Source organism: Nelumbo nucifera, chromosome 7, assembly GCF_055504915.1.
Source record: "Nelumbo nucifera cultivar China Antique chromosome 7, China Antique-T2T, whole genome shotgun sequence".
Lineage (NCBI taxonomy): Eukaryota > Viridiplantae > Streptophyta > Magnoliopsida > Proteales > Nelumbonaceae > Nelumbo > Nelumbo nucifera.
Window position 1 is genome coordinate 25114588 of NC_142655.1, and position 21240 is coordinate 25135827.

At 33.8% G+C, this 21240-nt stretch overlaps 1 protein-coding gene across 1 annotated transcript in view; it reads right to left on the minus strand.

Moving 5' to 3' along the window:
- The window catches only part of SAE2 (SUMO-activating enzyme 2), a 32790-nt gene extending 23318 nt beyond the window's left edge, over window positions 1–9472 (minus strand). The window contains exons 1-5 of the mRNA XM_010253319.3: window positions 9028–9472; window positions 8825–8914; window positions 7719–7802; window positions 7378–7596; window positions 994–1095 (exon numbers count right to left, since the gene is read on the minus strand). Of these exons, the coding sequence (XP_010251621.1) occupies window positions 994–1095; window positions 7378–7596; window positions 7719–7802; window positions 8825–8914; window positions 9028–9060 (528 nt within the window). The 5' untranslated portion in view covers window positions 9061–9472. The remainder of the gene's footprint in view (window positions 1–993; window positions 1096–7377; window positions 7597–7718; window positions 7803–8824; window positions 8915–9027) is intronic.
- Between the last annotated feature and the right edge of the window lie 11768 nt (window positions 9473–21240).

The window sequence follows — 21240 nt, forward strand, 5'->3', positions numbered from 1 at the left end:
TAAAATTGTGGGATGTTCTCCTGACAGGTTGGAATCACTGTCACTAAGTTGGAAAACAAGGGGCCTATGAAAGAAAGGGTCCACTTGTCCAAAAGAAATGTGGTCTGGAGACGCATTCCTGCTGCAGCAATTTAGAACGTGTGGAAGGAAAGAAATGCTCACATATTCATGAATTTGATTTGGAGCGAGGAGGAACTGATCTCTAGAACAGTGGGGACTGTAACATCTTGGAGCTTGGTACACAGAATTTTTTGGATGGACATACAGCTCAGTTTTGGTTTTTGAAAATTTGTATACAGACACATATAGATAGAACATCATTGTATACAGGTTTTTGTACACAGGTTCTGATTTATATAAACAAAATATAGTTTACCTTTTTCAATGAAAAATATAATCCTTGTTGCAGGGGCTGAGAATTAGCCACCCCTAAACATAATAGCAGAGGTGGAAAAAGATTCATTCATGGTAATAGGATGCAGAGAAATGCAACTGATGGTCCATGAGAGCTGCAACATCATACAAGAGAGACAAAGATCACTAGCTTCCATCATAACATCTTGTCAGCTAGATTCCTAGATCATCCAGATCTTTAGAAGATGCTCTAGATAGGAGAGGTATTTAATGGCTCTTTGTAATGTGGAGATGGTATTACCAGAGTAAGCCATGACCTCTTTATGGTTGTCTTTGTTTTCCTTTTTTAGTTATTCCTCTCATGTTCAAGAGAAGAAAAGTCTATTGTAGTCATAAATGCTTTGTTCTAATAAAATGATTTGATGTTTCTATTTCTTTGTTAGTGACAAACTTAAAAGCCTCAATACTATTGCTGATAAAAAGATCTTGCTGGCAGCCAAAGTACAGCAAAATGTCATCAAAAAAAAAGTACAGCAAAATGCAGAGTTTTAATAACCCAAGGAATAAAATACAATAGCGGTCATTTACAATCTAAACAAAGCACAAGCAACAAAGACTTTTACTTCCAACATTCAGTACCTTTGACGGTGTACTAGTTATGGTGCAAACAGGATACGTTTTTGGAGCAGGTTTTGGTTGGCATTCATAGCACTCTGTTTTACCCTTTATATGAACAGTGACCTGCTCTCCTTGAAATACAAAAACATAAAAACAGTGGTCATTATCAGAAACACTCAGGCAAAAAACATAGCATAGTATCATGGCATAATGAGGATACCATCAAGAAATTAACAGTAAATATTAAATACAAATTTACAGGATAAACACAAAAACACAGAAAAGTACAATTCCAAATGATTTAGAAGAAGTATGAATCTTTCTGTCATCAGAAGCAAAGACTTGATAACAGTCTAACCTTTCCAATTTTTCAACTGAAAAAAAAAACAAAAAAAAAGGTGTTATCTGCTTTCGACTTTTTGAGGAATGGACTGCCGTAGACCTTGACTTACCTATTGCTCTTCATAAAAGTAATTACACCTATATTGCTCATCCTATTGAGTATTGATCAGTTCGTGTTCTACGCCTCCATATCACATAGCATCTATAGTTCTTTTTACTCTTTGTCATCTACTTCTACTCCTAAATCTCTTCAAAAGGCAATGTCTACCTCAATCCGGAGGACAGCTATGAAATAAGATATATCGGCTCTATACAAGAATGGGACATGAAATCTTGTTTTTCTCTTCCTCCAGGAAAGGTGTGTTGGGTGTCATTGGGTACATACCATTAAGTATCTACCTAGTGGTTCTATTGAAAAAAAAATGAAGATAAAAGAAAATAACTTATTAAAGCAAAAAAGAAGACACAAGGAAGGTGATAAGCAATCACCCGAAAAGAAAGGCCAACCCAAACAAAACCCAATGAGACAAAACAAACCCAAATCAACCAACTAACGAAAGCCCCTTACCCATAGCAATGCAAATTATGCAATACAATATAAAAGGCGAAATAAACAAGAATACCAAAACAGCCCGATGGCAACAAAAACCCAAGCAAGATACCCAAACCCCAAATTACCACTTCAATCATCTTCTTCAGTTGTTTTAGTACAGTTTTGTTGTCGTTTTTTGACTAATCCTTTGGGTTTTCTTACAAGCTTGTTAGGTCCCAATCCAAATAGACCACCTTTTAACCTTATGAAAACCTTAGAGACTGGGATCTTTTATTCCTTTGACTTCTGAATCTTCTGACTGTGTTTAGATTTTTTTTATTTTGATAAATCTGACTGTGTTTAGATTTCCCACTGCTGCTTCAGGATTCCCGCTGGCTTCTGACCTCTGTCTTCAACCACCATCTCCTTGACCACTTCTTCTGGCTTCGCTATGAAATCCCCACAACCTCCAGCTATCCCTTCCATCTCTTGCTTTGTTGAGTTATCAAAATTAGGATTAACTGCTGGATCTATCAAACTTTCATTCTTCCCAAATGTTTCCTCCATAGATCTAAAGGCTTCTTTTACAAATTCCTCCCCTCCTAGAAAAAACAGACCCAAAATTTTGCTAACTTTCACTCCCCTATTCACCACTTCCTCAATGTTAGCAGTCTTTTCTACCAAATGGGTCTCATCAATCATCAGCTCAGACTCATATTCCTCCCCTGAATCCACTTCCATCCCCTCCTTTCCAGTCTCCTCTAAAGGGAAAGTTCTGTACTTTTTCCTTTTATATGTTCTAAACTCCCCCCCCCCCACCATTCTTACCTTCTTCACCTTCATTTCCCTCTCCTTCAATCCCCAAATCCTTCTTCCCTCCTTCCTCCTCTTCTACACATCTGTCCCCTTCTCCTTCTTTATTCTCCCACATCTCTTCCACAAGTCTTTTTTCCTTTGCTCCTTCAATCCCAGTCCCCTCATCTCCCTTTCTGTTCTCCCCCTCTTCAATGGCTGTGCTTTCATTCCTTCCTGGAAAGGCTAGTGGTTCTATTGAAAATTTGAAAGCTCGCCTTGTTGATAAGGGCTTTATTTAGACATAGGAATGGACCATGGAAAGACTGTTTCTCCTATTGCTAAGTTAGCAACAATATGCAACATACTTGTTCTTGTGGTGACATACTATTAGCCCCTATTCCAATTAGATGTTAAAAATGGTTTCCTCCATGGTAACCTACAAGAAAATGTATAAATGGAGCAAGTAGCAACCTCCTAGGTTGTTGCTCAAGGATTGTTTGGGAAAGTGTGCCTCTTGAGAAAGGCACTTTATCAAATTAAGCAGTCCCCTCCGGCCTAGTTTGGAAAATTTAGTAAGGCCAAAGTTTCCTTTTGGTTAAATAAGTGTCAATCTTATCATTTAGGTAGCATTTGGTAAATCTGAAATTTGATGCCTGAAAAGTCAAGACCTATTATTTGGGTTTGAAATCTGAAAAGTAGAAATGATTTTCTGCTTTTTAGAGGTTCTGAAAAGATAAGATTGTTTGAGTTGGAGCAATTCTCCAACATCTGAAACTGTTAAATTTACTATTTTACCCCTGAAAATAGACTTTTGATGATATTAAAATAATAAAAGGAATATTTTTATCAGTAAAATAATAAAAGGTATATTAAATAAAAATGTCATTAAATAGATAATTATTAAATAAAGTATTATTATTAAATAATAATAATAACAGTAACAGCAATAATATTATTATTCATTTAAATAAATAATAGTAGTTATTATTTAACTAATAATAATATCAAAAGAATATTAAACAAAAAAATTATTAAAAATATTTATTAAATAATAAAAATAACATTAATGTTATTATTATTAAATATTACTATTTATTTAGTAATATTATGAATAAATAGTATTCAATAAAATATTATAATTTAATTAAATAAATAATAATATTAGTTAATTAATACTGTTAAATAAATACTAATATTAGTTATTATTTAATTAATCATAAATATTTGATAGTAATATTTATTTATTATTATTAACTAATATTATTAAAAAGATATTTATTAAATAAAAATATTATTAAACAGATATTTATTAAATAAAATTATTATTATTATTAAATAAAGTTTTATTACTGTTAATTATTAATATTTTTAAATATTGTTAAGTAATAATAGTGATATTTACAATTATTATTCAAATAAATAATATTAGTTATTATTTATTGAATAATAATATTTATTTGTTATTATTAACTAATATTAGATAAAAATATTATTAGAAAACTATTTTTAAATAAAAATATTATTATTCAATATTATGAGATAATAATAATAATATCATCATTATTATTTTTTGATAGCTATTATCATTAAATAAATACTATTATTTGTTATTATTAAATAATTACATCTGAAATGCATCAGAATCAGTTATGTGTGTGACCATCTCTACCTGTGTCAAGACATTTTTCCTCTAATCAGATATTAGACGCAAGACCATATCAAACGCCACCAACATCTGAAAAGTGTTATCAAACGCCACCTTAGTGTTTTGCAAGAAGACAATTGCAGCCCTGCAGGAAAGATTATTCTGATGGCATGTATGTTGATGATAGTGTTATTACAGGTCCTAATAAGCAATGCATTGAAGAACTTAAGCCCTTTCTTTGAGGAGAAGGTCCCATAGAAAGGACATAGGGAAATTGAGGTATTTCTTGGGAATTGAAGTGTATCGATAATGCAAGTATGCCATTGAAAGAGACCAGAATGTTGGGATCCAAGCCATGCTCTACAATGATGGATCCCAAAACAAAGCTAGACATAGATCAAGGAGACTTACTTGATAAACAATGGAGATACAGAAGGCCGGTTGTGAAGTTAAATTATATCACCTTTACACGAGTGATACGACCTAACATCTCTTATGCAATTAGTGTGATCAACCAGTTCATGGACTGTCGACTGGTCATGGACAACCATATAGAGATAATGGAAATCTGAATGTGCTGGGCTTTATTGATACTGAATGAGCAAAATTTATCTTCTAATAAGTGATCTACTATTGGAAGCTATACTTCTCTAGGTGGCAATTTAGTTGCCTAGAAAAGTAAGAGGTTGTCAGTCTAAGCATCATGCTATGGCTCAGCCTAGTGCTTTTCCTAGGACGTTTTCATTATCAGTCCCACAAACCATTTGCAAACTCACTCAAAAAACCCTTGCCCTGTAAAACTTCCATTCCCATGAATTAAAACTAACATTCTAGTCCATGCAATGTATGATCAACCTGTAGCAAAAGGAGACACATTCTCTGATTGAATTGTGAAAATAAGAGCCTCTAAACATAAAATGTACATATCAGATACTCACTGGAGATAGTGTTGTACACATTTCCACTAATACAGTGGTGAAAGAGCATACCATCCAAGGTAGCTTTTTACATTTGGGCCGCTAACCTAAATAAGATACTCACTAGAGATAATTTATTGAAGAAGGAATGCTGCTAGATTCCCAAGAGTGTGTGTTGTGCAATGAAATGATGAATCTCTGGACCATTTAATGATACATTGCAGCTTCACTTATGACATTTGGACAAGTTTTTAAGCTCTTTGTTTTCAGGGAATGCTTTGCTGTCCCACACCTATGGAGATGTTCTGGAAGGGATGGTACCTGCAAGGCTTAAGTTATAAAAGGAAGATCATACTGCAAATGATTCAAGGGGTTATTTTTTGGGTCATATGGCAGGAGAGGAACTCTAGAGTGTTTAAGAACAAAGGTTGCTCAGCTAAGGATGTTTGACAGAAAATAAGGAGCAAACTGCATTTTTGGGTAGCAGTACACAGAAGTTTTAACAGAAAAGATCACAGTAAATTTTTTGTTTATGAAATTCTTTTTGTAAACTCTAGGGGTTGGTGGTACCGTGGTATATGCATTCTTTTTGTATGTAATGATGTATATCCCCTGTACAGCATCTAGTTGTACAGAGCTCATTTGATTATTTTAATGAAAGTATACTTTATCTCTTCTCAAAAATGCACAAATAAACTTCTCTAATTGAGTCATGAATCATGAAAATATAGTTGCCAAAGCATCACACATGCAAAAAGGTGCTCATCTAAGAACCAAGGACTTGTGTAAAGGACCTGGGAGTACATCTCATTAGCATATGTGTTTATGCATCCCATCATATAGCTTACATTACTTATGTTTTATTTTAAGGTTTTACTATTAATTTATAAGTATCCAAGGCTTTCGAGGAGAGAGAGAGAGTGAGAGAAAAGAGCAAAAGAGGTTTTTCCTTCTTTTTTCTATAATTATCCCCTCATTAAACAAAACATGGACACCACCCTTGGTTTTTCTCATTTTTTTTCATTAATTATTCTCTCTTAAACCTTTTATTGATACAAAATTATATAATTTTATACTTGATAATAGTTTTTTGGCATACAATTTTTTTCTAAAACCAACTGGATTTTTTTATTAATTAATGAAAAATAAAAACTCTTACTAGTGAAAAGACCACTAGCAGAGGCAACCAAATTTGTGTATAAAACAGTCAATAGTCTGACTAAAATGACTAAATAAATTAAAAACAGAATTAACTACACATGTCTGCCCCTGGGCATGGTGCCCCCAGGCAAGACTTTGTCTTTCACTTCCTTCTTTTGTGAGGCATGTTTTCTGGCACACAATTACTCTATAAAATACCTATTACATTGTACTTTTTGTGTTTGAAATATGTTGCTGATCATCCAAGCCTTATCCCAACTATATGGAGTCAGCTACATGAATACTGTTTCACCATTCCACATTTCCACTCTGTTTAATGTCATATTCATTGTTAAATTATGAGTGCTTAAATCATTTCTTACTATTTCAACCCATGTCCTTTTGTGGTCTACCCCTAGATCCTAGCCCAAATATGTTGTTGACATGACAAGGGGAAAAAAACGTTAAAACAAAAAGAGAATGCATTCTTGTGTTTGAAATATTAAAATTAATAGATTTAAAATGATAGTCTTTTATTTGGATATGATGATTTATTATGTTTTGCTATAAATAAATGTCATTGTTTTTAATAATTAAAAGCTTCGCTTTTTTCAATTTGCATGCTTGTCTATTGGTATAAAAAACTAAAAAAGAAAACAATTAATTTGAATTCCTAGTAACTTATTGTGCAAATTTATCCTTCAATATCATGTTAATTTATGGGGAAAAATTAAGTCCATCATGCTACCAGTCTATTGACCAACGTATTGGCTATCTAAAAGTCCAAATTAAGACTCAAATTCTTATCATTTATTTATTTACGAAGAGCACCCATAATTACTAGGCAACATGGAGGTGAGTTGGACAAGAATCTTATACTCCCCAGCCATTATTCTTATAACAGTAAGGAAAGTTAGGCAAATAATACATAAAGAATTAAAAAAAAAGCATACGCAGAGACTATCAATGAAGAAGAGAGATGAAAAATAGAATCTCAATTTAGATAAACGAAATACAATGTGAAACATAATCACCTGCCCTAGGAACCCAGTAGTTCCACTTTCAACCAAAGGAACATTAGCTGCCAAGCAAAGACGATTAACATGTCGCCTTGCATCTAAGTTGTCAAGGCCATTCAAAACAACATTGAATTGTTTAAAGAAGTCTACATTGAATTCAGGATCCTTGACATTTGCATGGTATGGTGTAATACTTATGTGAGGCCTAAATCTCAAGACTGCTTCTCGAGCAACCTGGGTTACAAAATAAATAGCAACTGAATTAAACCAACAACCTCGCAAATGCTAACTTTGAAACATCAATCACAGTCCCCATGCATCCACATAAATGCAATCCAGAAGCACAAATTACTCACTTTTGCCTTAGATTGCCCCACATGTGATTGTCGAAACAAAAATTGTCTGTTTAGGTTACTGACTTCTATAGTGTCCATGTCAATCTGCAAGTGAAAGCAAAAATATGCAAAATGCTTAAGTGAAGGGGAAAAAAAAGCCTACATAAACTCATACTAGCAAATTTGAGGCATGTTATAAGAAGGGCAGCCCAGTGCATGAGGCTCTTCCCAATGTGGGGTCTGGGAAGGAATAGATGTACGCAGCCTTACCCCTGAGAAAAGCAACCTCCCAATACATACATGTTCCCATGCTTCTAAATGAAAATCGTAAGCACTATTCATTTAATCATTTGAAAAAAGTTGCATGCTGACACATGATGACCCAAAATTTGTATGCTCTAAATTGCAAGTTGGGTTATTGGGCATAAGGTAAAACAGCATGCTCCTAACTTTGAACTTCATAACAAAAGCTATACATAACATGTTGAACACATAAATCTATCCCATCATAAAGCCATATCATAACGTTGGCATATATCTCATGGTTCGTACCACGATAATTACTTTGAAATTTTTATTAAAGGTAATAATTACTTTTAAATAAAGACCATGGCTTCCTACTGATGTGAAATAATTTAAAAAAAAAAACTATAAACATGTTTTCTGCCTTTATTTTTTTATCTTTCTCTTTAATATTTATTCTTTATTTTCTTTATATAGGGCGCACTTGAAAAAATATAAATTCTAATAGTTAGGCAAACATACAGATATGCATCAATCTTGTTGGTAGTTGTGGGATACGCTGTTAGAAATACATGAACAAAAGAAGCACATACAAGATTAACAACATCAAGTAGAACACTGGCCAGTAGGTTAGTGTGGAAAGAGGGGAAAAATAACTAAAACTAATCTTGTTAATCAGAATATTGAAAATAGGGGAAAAAATGAAAACCAAATTTCCCTACTCAACAACCATTCACAACTACCCGGACAGTCGAGCTGAAGAAAAAGCAAATTTTCACTCACAAAACCCTAGAACCAGCAAGAAAATTAGTAAAGGAGCCTAACCCCCCCCCCCTAAAATAAATCAACGAAACCTCCAAGAAAACCACATGAAAGCAGCTTACGATATGAATATCCTGGAAACCAGAGAGAGCAAGCGTCTTCAGAAGCTCACAACCGATACCGCCTGCCCCAACCATCAGCACCTTCGCTTTCTGCATAGTTTAACAGACCCGTTTTTCTACTTGAATTGAACTAAATAAACCTTCTAATGAAACTTAATGGCACTGAAAGAGTAAAAGAGAAGAACGAAGGGAGAGAAATGCACCTTAATTGCCAGTAACTGCTCCTCGGACGCCATTAAAGCATATGAAGAGAGATGGACACGAGAAGAGAGGAATAACGAGAGGCAACAACTGAGGGTTTTAAGTGTCTGAACTCTGAATCAATCCAACAGAGGGAATGAGAGAACCTCACAGAGTCGTTGCCCGCCTTCCCGGTACTTCGTGGAAGCGGGGGCCCAAAAGAAGAAAAGAAATTGAAGAGACATTACCCTGCTTAACAAAGCGCTCGAGCGGTGAGAATAACTGACCAGTTTAGCGATGCTATTCAGACAGACCGATCAAACCGTATCATATACGGTACCTTAAAATCCGCGTTTTTATTAGGGGATTTGCAAAACGGAACGCGGACTCAGATTGGATTGTGTTTTATCTGGATCCATTTTAATTTTTAAAAATACAGAAAAAACAAAAAAAATAATTACTTTTCAACTTTATATATAATTGGCATGTGTGTTGGTGTTTTGCATGTGAGAAATTTTGCAATGATGATAGTCTTATATAATATGTTTTTATATGTTTATAAAAATTATTTTTATTTATCACACTTATTGTTAACCATTAATATGTGCAAATTTTTTATACATTTTTTATTATTTTAGTGTTTTTATCTTTCAATATTTTATTATTTAATTATAACTTCAAGAATTGACAATTTTTGGCCTAAAATTAATTGATCTACCATAAAACAAGATAGCAATTTCACTTTTAGGTTAGTTTTCACTTTTGTATTTGATTTAGATCACCAATAAAATGTTAAAAACAATTATTGTTTATCATGTCTTGTTTTAATTTTTAATATGATTAATATAAAACATTATGTGTGCTCACGTGGTTTTTACAAAGTTTATATCTTTTGTATTTTTATCATTTTTTTAATTTTTATTATTCAATTATGAAAAGTTCATAATCGTTCTAACTATTGAAAACTTGCAGCCTAAGCTATTGAATCTTAACGGGCTCATATTGGATTAAATTTAATCCGGTTCCCAAAAAATAAAAAATAATAATAAACAGTTTTTAAGTTTATATTTAACGATCTAAATATAACATACTAAATTTATTATATATGTTTAGTAATAATATAATATAAAAATATATGTTCTTTATAATTTTAAATATAACTATATAAATTTATATATATAAATAAAAAAATATTATAATATAATTGAATTGGATGGATTCAAATTTGAATTTTATCCAATTATTAGTTAGATGCATATCACAAAATCCGAATATGATCCAATTACGTAAACGTGCCATCTAGGTTCGGGATACTTAGATCGGGTTGTGAAGTTTTGGGCATCATTGACATGTCTAGGTCTAGGTCTAGGGCATAATTTAATGTGCCCAAGAGCAAAGTATGTTCAAATTGTTGGCTCTAAAATCCACCTCCATGGTTGTTCTTATTCACTCCTCTCGCAACTTGGATCAAAACTACACTCCAAGCCAACAAATTCCAAAACAATATCCTAAAAACACATCTTGCTACATATAACACATTCACCTCACATATCATGCCAAATTCAGTGAACATCCTCTCCTCCCATTTTCCATTTCCTTTATTACTAGTTGAGTATTTCATAAGCTCTCCATTGTCATCATCCATCCCTAGTATTGACCAAACTATAATCACTCTCTTATCGTTGATGTCAAATCTATGGCTCATAAGATAAGGTTTAATTCAATGACCCCCCATTCCTTCTTCCATTTATGGTTAACATCATGTTTCAAACAATATGCCATTGCTCTACCATCATTGAGAAAAATGGAAAGTGGGTTTAAAATGCGGTGCTTTTAGCTCTTACATGTCTTTTTGGATAATGTTTTAAACCAAGCATACAATCAAAATGCTTTCCAAATCACAAGTCAAATGGTTTGGCCATGATTCGCATATTTGATATATTTAAAACATTTTGTAAAATATAACATGTCTTATGCATGGGCGAGATGGTTAATTACCTCGCTCTCTCTCTCTATCGATATATGTCTTATGCATGAGCGGGATGGTTAATTACATCTCTCTCGATCGATTGATTGATATTTATGTTTGTTATCAATCATAAATAAGTTGAAGGTTTACTTGATGAGTTATTTAAGTTTCATATTCTCAACACCAATACTAAATATCTCTAGTGAGTTTGTGTTCTACTAAAGAACTAAGGGCCCATTTGATTTGCAGTTGTAATTGGAATCGGAATTAATGGTCTATTCCCATAGTTTGTTTGATTTATACAAAAAAATGAACTGAAATTGGATTTAGCAAGGATGAGATTTCACTCCAAAAGGAAAAGTAGGTAAATGGCTATTCCCTCAAATAGGGGAGAATGTCATTCCAACATGAATGGGAATGGGATTCCGATTTCATTTAACCAAACAATTGGAATTGGAATGGATTAGAGTTACTCAAAATGATTGATTACTACAATAACTCATCAATAAGATGACTACATCAAATTATTCTTAAAAAGTGCAATTCTTTAAGATTTAGATGTAATCAATTGCACAATATGCATTCCTATTGATGTCCTACGAGACCAAACTTAGTGCAAGTAATTTTAAAGACTAATAGCTATTAATAGGTTTGGTTCCTAAGTTTTCCTTAACCTAAACAAGTATTTATAATCTTAAAAATTTATTATAAAAGGCAAACAAATATTTATAATCCATTAATGAATATTTCCAAGGCTTAAAAGTGTTTAGTTGTTTATAATGAACAATTGCCCGAACTCTATAATATAGTCGACTACTCATAAATATATGGTCAATTAATTGTTATAATTCATGCATAATTTTCTAAGATTGTGTGAAATTGATTACAATAAAGGCATAAAAGTGTCATGTTTAAAAAAATAGTTGATTACTTAAAAAATGCATAATTGACTAACTTAGACAGATTAAATTCAAGTTGATTAATTGATAGGAGGAACCAATCGATTGGAAGATAAAAAAAAAAATCAATTTGTCTAAAAAACAACCACTTGCTTTTAAAACCTATATAAATATAGGTTTTTAAGAGTGCAAGTTAGCAAAGAGTTATGTATTTTTTTTACGAAAATATCGTCAATCTTTAATAGTTATAGATGTAAGAAAATTTGAAAAGCCTATAAGCTTGTACAATCCCATCAATCTATTGGAAGTCTCTTAATTGAGTTGAGTATCATAAGAAAAACTCTTTTGACCGAATAGGTTTGTGTTATATATTGTTATATTTTCTATTAAGAGGTCTCTTATTATATCTTACCACTTTGTACTTCATTTGTAATATCTTGAGTGTATGAGTTGTTCTTGTTGACACTTGTAAGTTAAACTATAAGGTATTGTAAATACCCGTAAGTCCTATTAGTTTTTTGTTATTACAAGCACCTATTAGCCCTGATGGTTAAAGTATTACAATCACTTAAAACTATTGTTAATTGGTTGTAAGGCATTTGCTAATACATATAAGTCTAACTGGTTAATATAAATTCTTATGGGTGGCCTAAGGTAAAAAATATAGGCGGAAGGTTTTATTAAACATCTATAAATCTTATGTGCCACTATCTTTGTTATTTATTTTTTCCTTATTTTGTTTTAAGCTATTGCAATTACTTTACAAATAATACTATTAGATTATTTAACTAATTGTAAAAACTTGAACAATTGATTATTTTGTAATCATTGTATATTTTTTAGTTCATCTCATTGTGATTTGCAAAATACAGATTTCTTGGTATAATTCTTGTACTACTAACATCACTAACTTTATTAACTGTACTAACATTTTGGTCTAATAGTTTAGTATTTCATTGTTTGCCAACAATCACCATATATTAGTCATTTATTTAACTACTTTACATTTATAGTTGCTTACTGTCATTGTTCCATTTAGCATTTAGTCATATCATTTATTTTAATCAATTAACTTGTCCATGACATTCCGATAGCAACCTTACAACTCCTTAGATCTCAAGCTAATTATCTTTATAAAGTTGGTTTATTTCCTAACTATTATGTTGTGATTAATTCATTACCTCTAACTGCTAAACTTGACACACACTTTTAGTGTAACTATCATTTACATTTCAATATATTTACTTTTTATTTGCTTTTACATTTATTATTTATTATTTATTATTTATTTAACTACATTACCACTAATCTCATAGCAACATGTTTATTTCTTTGCTACTTTTACTTTGTGTTATTATTCAATTTCTAGCAGTTATTATTATTATTATTATATAGCTACTAATCTTTATAACCCTGATTACTATATTGCTCATTTGTTTTGGACTTGTAAATCTTGATTTAGTAGTCAAGTTAATCATTAAGCACACATTCTTGATTAAGAATATTTTATTTCAGTTTTTCGATTAAAAAAGGTTTTTAAGCTTAACATATCCATAATTTTTAAGTTATACCCAATTCACCCCTCTTGGGTAAGCCAATGAGTCCCAATATACTTTACTCTACATGTGATAATCATCCATAAAATGCCAATATGTCTTTGTATTATCAAGTGATTAATGTTACACGCAATCAGTTGAAATTTATGCCAATATATTATTTTTAGATGCAGTGGATTTGTATTTGGTTTAAGAAAAAAATCCATATTGATACAATACTATAATTAATTGCTCATATGAAGAGGGAGAACATCAATAGAATAATCCGATAGAAGATGATTAATGCTCAAAAGTAGGAAAAAGTTTCACCATATATTTTAGGCGAAAAACTTATGTTCTATGCAGCGAAAAAATCTGATTTATGATGTGCCAGATGGCGGAAAATCTATATGCTATGCAGCGAAAAAACCTCATTTGTGATGTGCCAAAGGTGGAAAGCTCATGTGCTATGCAGCGGAAAAATTCTGATTTATGATGTGCTAGATGCGAAAAACTCATATGCTATGCAACGGAAAGTCCTCATTAGTGATGCGCCAAAGGCGGAAAACTCATTGTTATGCAGCGGAAAATCTGATTTATAATGTGCTAGATAGCGGAAAATCTATGTGTTATGCAGCGAATAATTCTCATATGTAATGTGCCAAAGGGAAAAACTCTTGTGCTATGCAACGAAAAATTTGATTTATAATGTGTTGGATGGTGGAAAATATAAACTTGAAATGTGCTAAAAGATGAAAGTTCCATGTGATATTTAGCGGAAAACTTGATTTATGATGTGCCAAAGTGGTGGAAAACCATGATTCATGATGTGTTTGGAGGTGGAAAAGTTCATGTGCAATAAAGCAAAAAATTAGTGGTTTATGATGTGCCAAAGTGGCAGAAATGCTCATGTGCTATAAAGCGGAAAAGCATGTGCCATAGTGCGGATGAACATGTGCTATGAATAGACCTGTTCATGGGCCGGGCCGGGCTTTCACTTGTCACTAATGAAAATATACTAGGCCCGAGCCCGAGCCTGGCCCGACCAATGGGCCTATAACTTGGGCCCGAGCCCGACCCTAGTAAAAAGCCCGAAGCCCGGTCTAATTGAAAAAAAAACAAATTTCCCTATTCAAATTAGAATTAAAAATTCAGATAGTATTTTTTGTTCTATTTAAATGAACAATGAGCCTACAAGATGGTATTTTTCCCTTTCTTTTATATTTTAAAACACAATTTTACATTCTTAAATAAAAAAGTTTATTCAAATGGACATAATCACATAACTAATTTTAAGTTTAATATTAAGTCGGGCCGGGCTATTTTGACAAAACTCGACCCCGACTCGAATTTATTGCGGACTGGGTTTTTTGGCCCGACTTTAAGCCCGCGGGCCTATAAGCATGTTCAAGCCCGTCTAGGGGTTGGGTCAGGCCGGGCCGGGCCGGCCCGTCGGGCCACTCGGCCCATGAACAGGTCTAGCTATGAAGTGGAAAATCTGATTTATGATGTGCCAGATGACGGAAAATCTATGTGCTATGCGGTGGGAAAACCCATGTGCTATTCAGCGGAAAATCCATGTGCTTTGTAGTGGGAAATCCATATGCTATACAGCGGAAAATCATTATGTGCTAGAGGGGCGGATACTTTATGTGCTATGCAACGGGAAACTCGGATTTCTAATGTGCCAAAGGATGGAATATCCATGTAATGTGCAATGGAATTCTCATGTGTTGTAAAGCGGAAAACACTGATTTGGGATATGCCAAAGGGTGGAATATCAATGTGTTGTGCAGTGAGAAAACTCATGTGCTATTCAACAGAACAGAAAAAAAAAAAAAAAAAAAACTCATGTGCTATTCAACGTAACTTTCGGATCAAAAAGACTGCAACTCAAACACAATGGGAGATGAGATTTTTATCTTCTTTTTATTATACAGTTTTCTGGGGAGTTATGAGACTAAAACATGAGATGACAAAACAACTATGTCCAAAGGCATCGACGTCATGCCTTAGCAAGAGATAAAAGTATTTGCCCATTTTCAAAAAAGCTAATCGAGACCTTAATAATTATAAAGGCATGTGCATAAAAAATGCGAAAATAAACAATTATGCATTCGCTTTGGGAAGCACCCGGGTTTTATGGGAAACAACCCCAGTTCTTGGTTAACAGGAGGATTTGTGATGAGAAATGAATGATTGAAGAAGGTTCAAAACAAAATCCTTTATCGCCAGCCAACTAAGTCTATCCTGTGCTAAATTACTAATTTTTAAAGGATGAATGAGGACTTTGTGAATGTGATGAAACGTGGTTTAGGACAAGGGATCTGAAATGAAAGATGAAAGGCTAAAAAACTTATTTACAATGGGACACTAGATACTTGGCCCTTATACAAGGCTGCTATTTCTCTTCATCTTCATTTTTTTTAATCTTCTCTTATTCATTTTTCTCCTTTTTTATCTTTCTTTTTTTACATACTTTTCACATCATCAAATATGAATTACTTCACTGATCATGGTGGACTTGAAACATCAAATAATCGACAGGCAAATACTCAAGCCAACTAATTCTAAAATGATCGAAACATATATTTGCCCCCATTTTTTTTGCAATACTTCTTTCTTTTCCAACCTTTGAATATTTAATCATCATTCATTCTCACTTTTTATTTGCCTCGGATTCCGTACTTTGAATTTCTTTTCATTTTATTTCCTCAAAGTTTTCTAATTTTTCAAACTTCCTTGACCATTCCTCCATTCTAAGTTACCCCAATTTCTTCTTCATTGCTCATTCTTCTTTTCTTTTTTATTCTTTTTATTTATTTTCTCTTTTTTTTTTGTTTTGCAAAAGGTACATCGAAAATTTAACAAGTTCACCAAGGAAAAGGCATTTATGCATTGGCTCAATTGGGCTGACTAGCGGATTTTAAGAAAGAATATGGTCAATTGAGAATAAAAAACGACCAAAGGCGGCCTCCAGTCCTTTCCTTTATCAATTGGTGAAGCACTAGATCATGATGATATCCTATCTCTGTGTTGGTTCTGAGGAAATTGGTAGAGGATACACATTTAAATTGTCAAAACTGTCCCAGTTTAAGATATTTGGGCACTCATGGAAAAAGATTGGGATGTAAGCTTGACATGTACGGACAATGTGATTGTTGAATTGGAACAGGTAATCACAAAGAGCCAAAATGAATAACTAAATAAAGAATTGACCTCCAATAAGATATGGGATGTAGTTACTATCGGAGATACCAAAGCTCTAGGGTCTGATGGTTTAAATGCATATTTTTTCAAAAAAATACAAACAAATCATTAGAAGGTAAGTATAAGACATAGTGAAGGCTTTTTTTTTCACTCAAATTCAAATGACAAAGGGTCTAAATCAAACTTTTATTCCATTAATTCCAAAATCTGACAACCCTGATCCAATGGAAAATTTTAGGCCAATTAACCTTTGCAATACCATATATAAAATAATTGCAAAAATATTAGTAAATAGACTCACACCTTTATTAGGAAAAATTATTGCCCCTTTCTAAAGTGCATTTGTGACAGGGAGATAAATAATGAATAACATTTTGATTGCACATGAAATGATGGATATAAAAAAAAAAAAGAGGCAAAGTTGGCCCAATGGCTTGCAAAATTGACATGTAAAAAGAAATGATAGTCTAGAGTGGGAATTCATCAGGAAATTGTTGATCAAAACAAGGTTTCATGACAGGTGGATTAAATGGGTGATGCAATGTACCGACATAGTATCCTACCAAATTTTAGTCAATGGATTTCCTATAAGAACCTTCAAACCCACTAGAGGAATTAGGTAGGGAGACCCCTTATCCCCGTATATATCTGTGTTGTCCAGTGAAGCACTGTATAAGCTCTTTAATAAGTGTGACAAAAAAACAAGGAAACCTTTGGATTTAAACCTTCAAGAGGAGGGCCAACAATACCAATTTTGCAATTTGTTGATGGTTGTATCGTGTTTGCAAAGGCAAATATAGATAATGCATTGAGAATCAAGGAAACAATGGAGAGGTATGCTGGAGCATATGCTCAAAAACGAAATTTTAGCAAATCCACCATTTTATTCTCCAAAAATATTCATACGATGATCTAGAAAATCCTCCATAGTTATAAAGATCCCAATTGAGAAGAAGAACGAAACAAACTTTTAAGCTCCCCAAAATTATGGTGGAAAATTTGGAAAAGAAACAAAGGAACTCATTGGGTGAGGAAAAGAAAAGCATACATTTAATTAAATGGGACACAATTTGCAAGTCTAAGCCGAATAATGGATAGGGCTTGAAAAGTTATAGTAGGTAAATACTGCGTCTGGCAATATTAGGATGGAAACTATTGGCTCAACCAGACAATTTGTGGGTTGTCTGGGTCGATAGTAAAAAATAAATATATAAAATTGATCATTTTTTTTGGCTTATCAACCCAAAATATAACATCTCTTGGGCCTACAGAAGCATTGTTGAAATCAAAGATACCCTTAAGTAGGGAATTTGATGGAAATTGGGTAATGGTCAGTTTATCGATTCCTTGAATGATATTTGGGTGGGAATTTCCTATCTACAAAGTACTAGAGATTTAAGCCATGATATTTGGAATCAAAAGGTGTGTGAATTTATTAATGAATAAAATATGTGGGATAAATAAAAAATATTAGACGGAAAAAAAATCATAACTATCCCCGTCCAAATTAGGGGTGGATGTGATACCATGATTTGGAAACTTGATCCTAAAGGTAGGTACTAGATTAAGACAACTTATAGGCTAATGGAAGGTGATTGGGATCACACTAATTCCTATGGGGGATCTAGGAAATATATGGAGTTTGAACTGTTCCCAAAAGGATATTTTCTTCCTTTACCTGTGCTTAAAAATGAAAACTATAACAAAAGCACTACTAAGGAACTAGGGACTAAGAACTAAAGTTGAATGTCCATTATGTGGTCAAGAAGAATATGTAGAACACCTCTTCCCCAACCACCGGGATTCAAGGTTTATTTGGGATGCTTTGGGGGATATTAGCCTCATTTTGATCTCAAATGAAAAGTTGTTAGAGTGGTGGAATAGGATAAGAACACATTAATACCACACAAAACCTTATGATGGAAAATGTGGGGTTTACCCTTTGAAATATTAAGAAAAGGAGAAATGAGAACAAAAATAAAATAATAAGAACATTCCCCATTCCATAATGGGGAGGGGGGATTAGAGCTAATCTATATGAATTTACCAACATCCATTGTTTGTATAAACAAGGGAAAAAGGATAAGGTAAATTTATTAGTGGACTAGGTGAAATCGCTTAACGGGGAATTAAAAATAAACTTTGATGCATCTCTAAAGACAAATGAAAAATGTGTGTTAGGAGCTATTATGAGAGATGAGTTTGGTAAAGCCTTATGGTATAGTTGCAGGGATGTAGGAGAGTGTTCAATAAATGAAGTTGAAGCTTAGGGGGGCCATTGAGGCCCACAAAATTGCTTGCAGGTTTCCTCAACATAAACTTGTCATCGAAGGAGATTATGGTCTTATTATCAACTACCTATGTGGAAGGATGGAGCCCCTGTGGAACATCAACAACTTCATCAAAGTCTGCATAGACATTAAACGATGCAATGAGTTAAACATTATAAATGTACATATGTTGAGAAAAGCAAATATAGCTATGGATAGATTGACAAGCTTGGAACATCACAAAGCTTCTTTGAACCCTTATATAAATGATAGTAACTTGGCATTTATTTGCCTATATGATGCTTATGGTTTTACTTCTAATTGCACAACTTCTTTGTAATTCCCCCCAATTGTGTAATAAAATCATGAAGATGATAGGTTGAATATAACCTACAAGATAGCATTGGTCTATTATACATAAGTGTCACTAGGCACCACGTAAGAGAAAATGCCACACATCACCTCAAACAAGAAATGTCTAAATGATATTTCTTTTAGGGCAAATTTCGTAAACTACCCTTATGATTTAGCTAATTGATTAACTCTACCCTTACTATTTACATATTGTCTTAAAGTATCGTTATTGTTTATAATAATTGACATTGTTGGCAAGTTCTAATGAAAAACGACGAAATATCAAGTTTACCCTCTACTGTTCCACAAATTCCCATCTCATTCAAGAAAGCTTCCTCAAAATAAAACCATGTGATAAAACCCAACGAAATGTCAAATTCTTATTGAAAACAAATTATGGGAGAGTTTCTGTAGAGAACCTAGTTCTCTACTAGTCTACTGGGTGGTATTCATATGGATATGCTTCAAGGGGAACCGCGGTGGCAGGGATGGGTCCAAGGGGAATTGGGTGTCGGTGTTGGCGGTGGAAGAGAACCATTATAGCGTTCATCCTCCTGATCTTCCATGCCTTAACCCGTACCAGGGAATCAGGGCGTCACTGATGGTCATGCCTCAGTAGGAGACTATTGCCCTGGTGTTTCTAAAGAGCCTCAAGAGTGGGAAAGTTGTCAATGGTGTATGATAGCAAAGATTCCGAAAGTTCTCCATAGGCATTCAAGAACCTTGCCTCATTAGGCACTTCCATAGTTGCTCTTCCTTGTTGAAAACTATGAGCCCTTGAAGACCGTGCCTTATCGTCAAAAACTCTAAGCCCTTGAACACTGCTCAAACAACATAAGTCTTTCGATTTCTTGTAGCGACAAGGGCTTCCCATTTGTTGAGTCAAAGGGAAAGAACTTCTTTGCCATCTCTCTCTCTCTCTCTTTTTCTATTTATCTCTCTCTCTCTCTCTCTATATATATATATATATATAATATCCCCTTCTTCCCCTTCATTATCTATCCCATGTTTCATTATCGCCGCTACAATGGACCCATCCACCTCTGAGTTCGCCTTTGCTGGCATTGGCCATGGCTATCAGGTTTGCCTTCGCCGGCTTCCTTCGTGGTGTGGTCTCATATGGTTGTCCCCCACCGCTGGTTATTCCTCTGCACAAAGATCTTGACTCAACTTCACCCCAGCAGGTTATTTCTCCAATTAACTGTCTTCCATTCCTAAATCCGCTTATTCCATTTCATTAGATTGTTCAATTTCTAACTGCTTAGTTTGAATTCACTAAAACAAACAAGAAATATGAGACAAATGTTATCCCCACTCACCATCTAGCCAAATCCCTAGAGTTTTGCTTTTGGACATTTCCATTAAGATTATTGATTTATATGCGATTCTTATAAACTACTAATCCTCTAATTGTTATTTTTGGTACATCTCTCTATCTCTCTCTCTCTCTCTCTTGTATCTTCGTTGTCACTGCAAAGCGGGCCCCTCCACACCGACATCACAAAATTTTAGTTTATGTTCGAAATCGTTAGCTCAAAGATTCATAAGGTGGTCGTGATATCTAAGGCTGCATCATACTAAGGGCAGGCCCACCAACGCCACACAAACAAGCTGAGTAAGCCTAGGCTATGCCTAAAGAGACGCCACAGTCAAATTTCCACTACCCATAGTGTGACCAATTTTGGGATCTGCCATTGTAGTAGCACCAACAACCTTGGCACAATTCTCATAAAGAGGAGGTGGCCCTTAGACAAACACTTGGTTCAGGTGAGGCCTTATGAACACTTGTTCTTGAAAACATTGTTAGAAATAGGAAGCAGTCCAGACCGAGGTCGTTAGCTGTACCTGACAACGAAGATTCTGGCGAGACCGAGGTCCAACCTTGTGCATCACCTCTGGTAGGGAGCTGTCGCTACACTTGAGTCAAAGAAGAGAGGTTGAAGAGAAGGAATAGAGGAAGTGAGAGAAGAGGGATGAAGGGTAGTATTGGGTTTTAAAA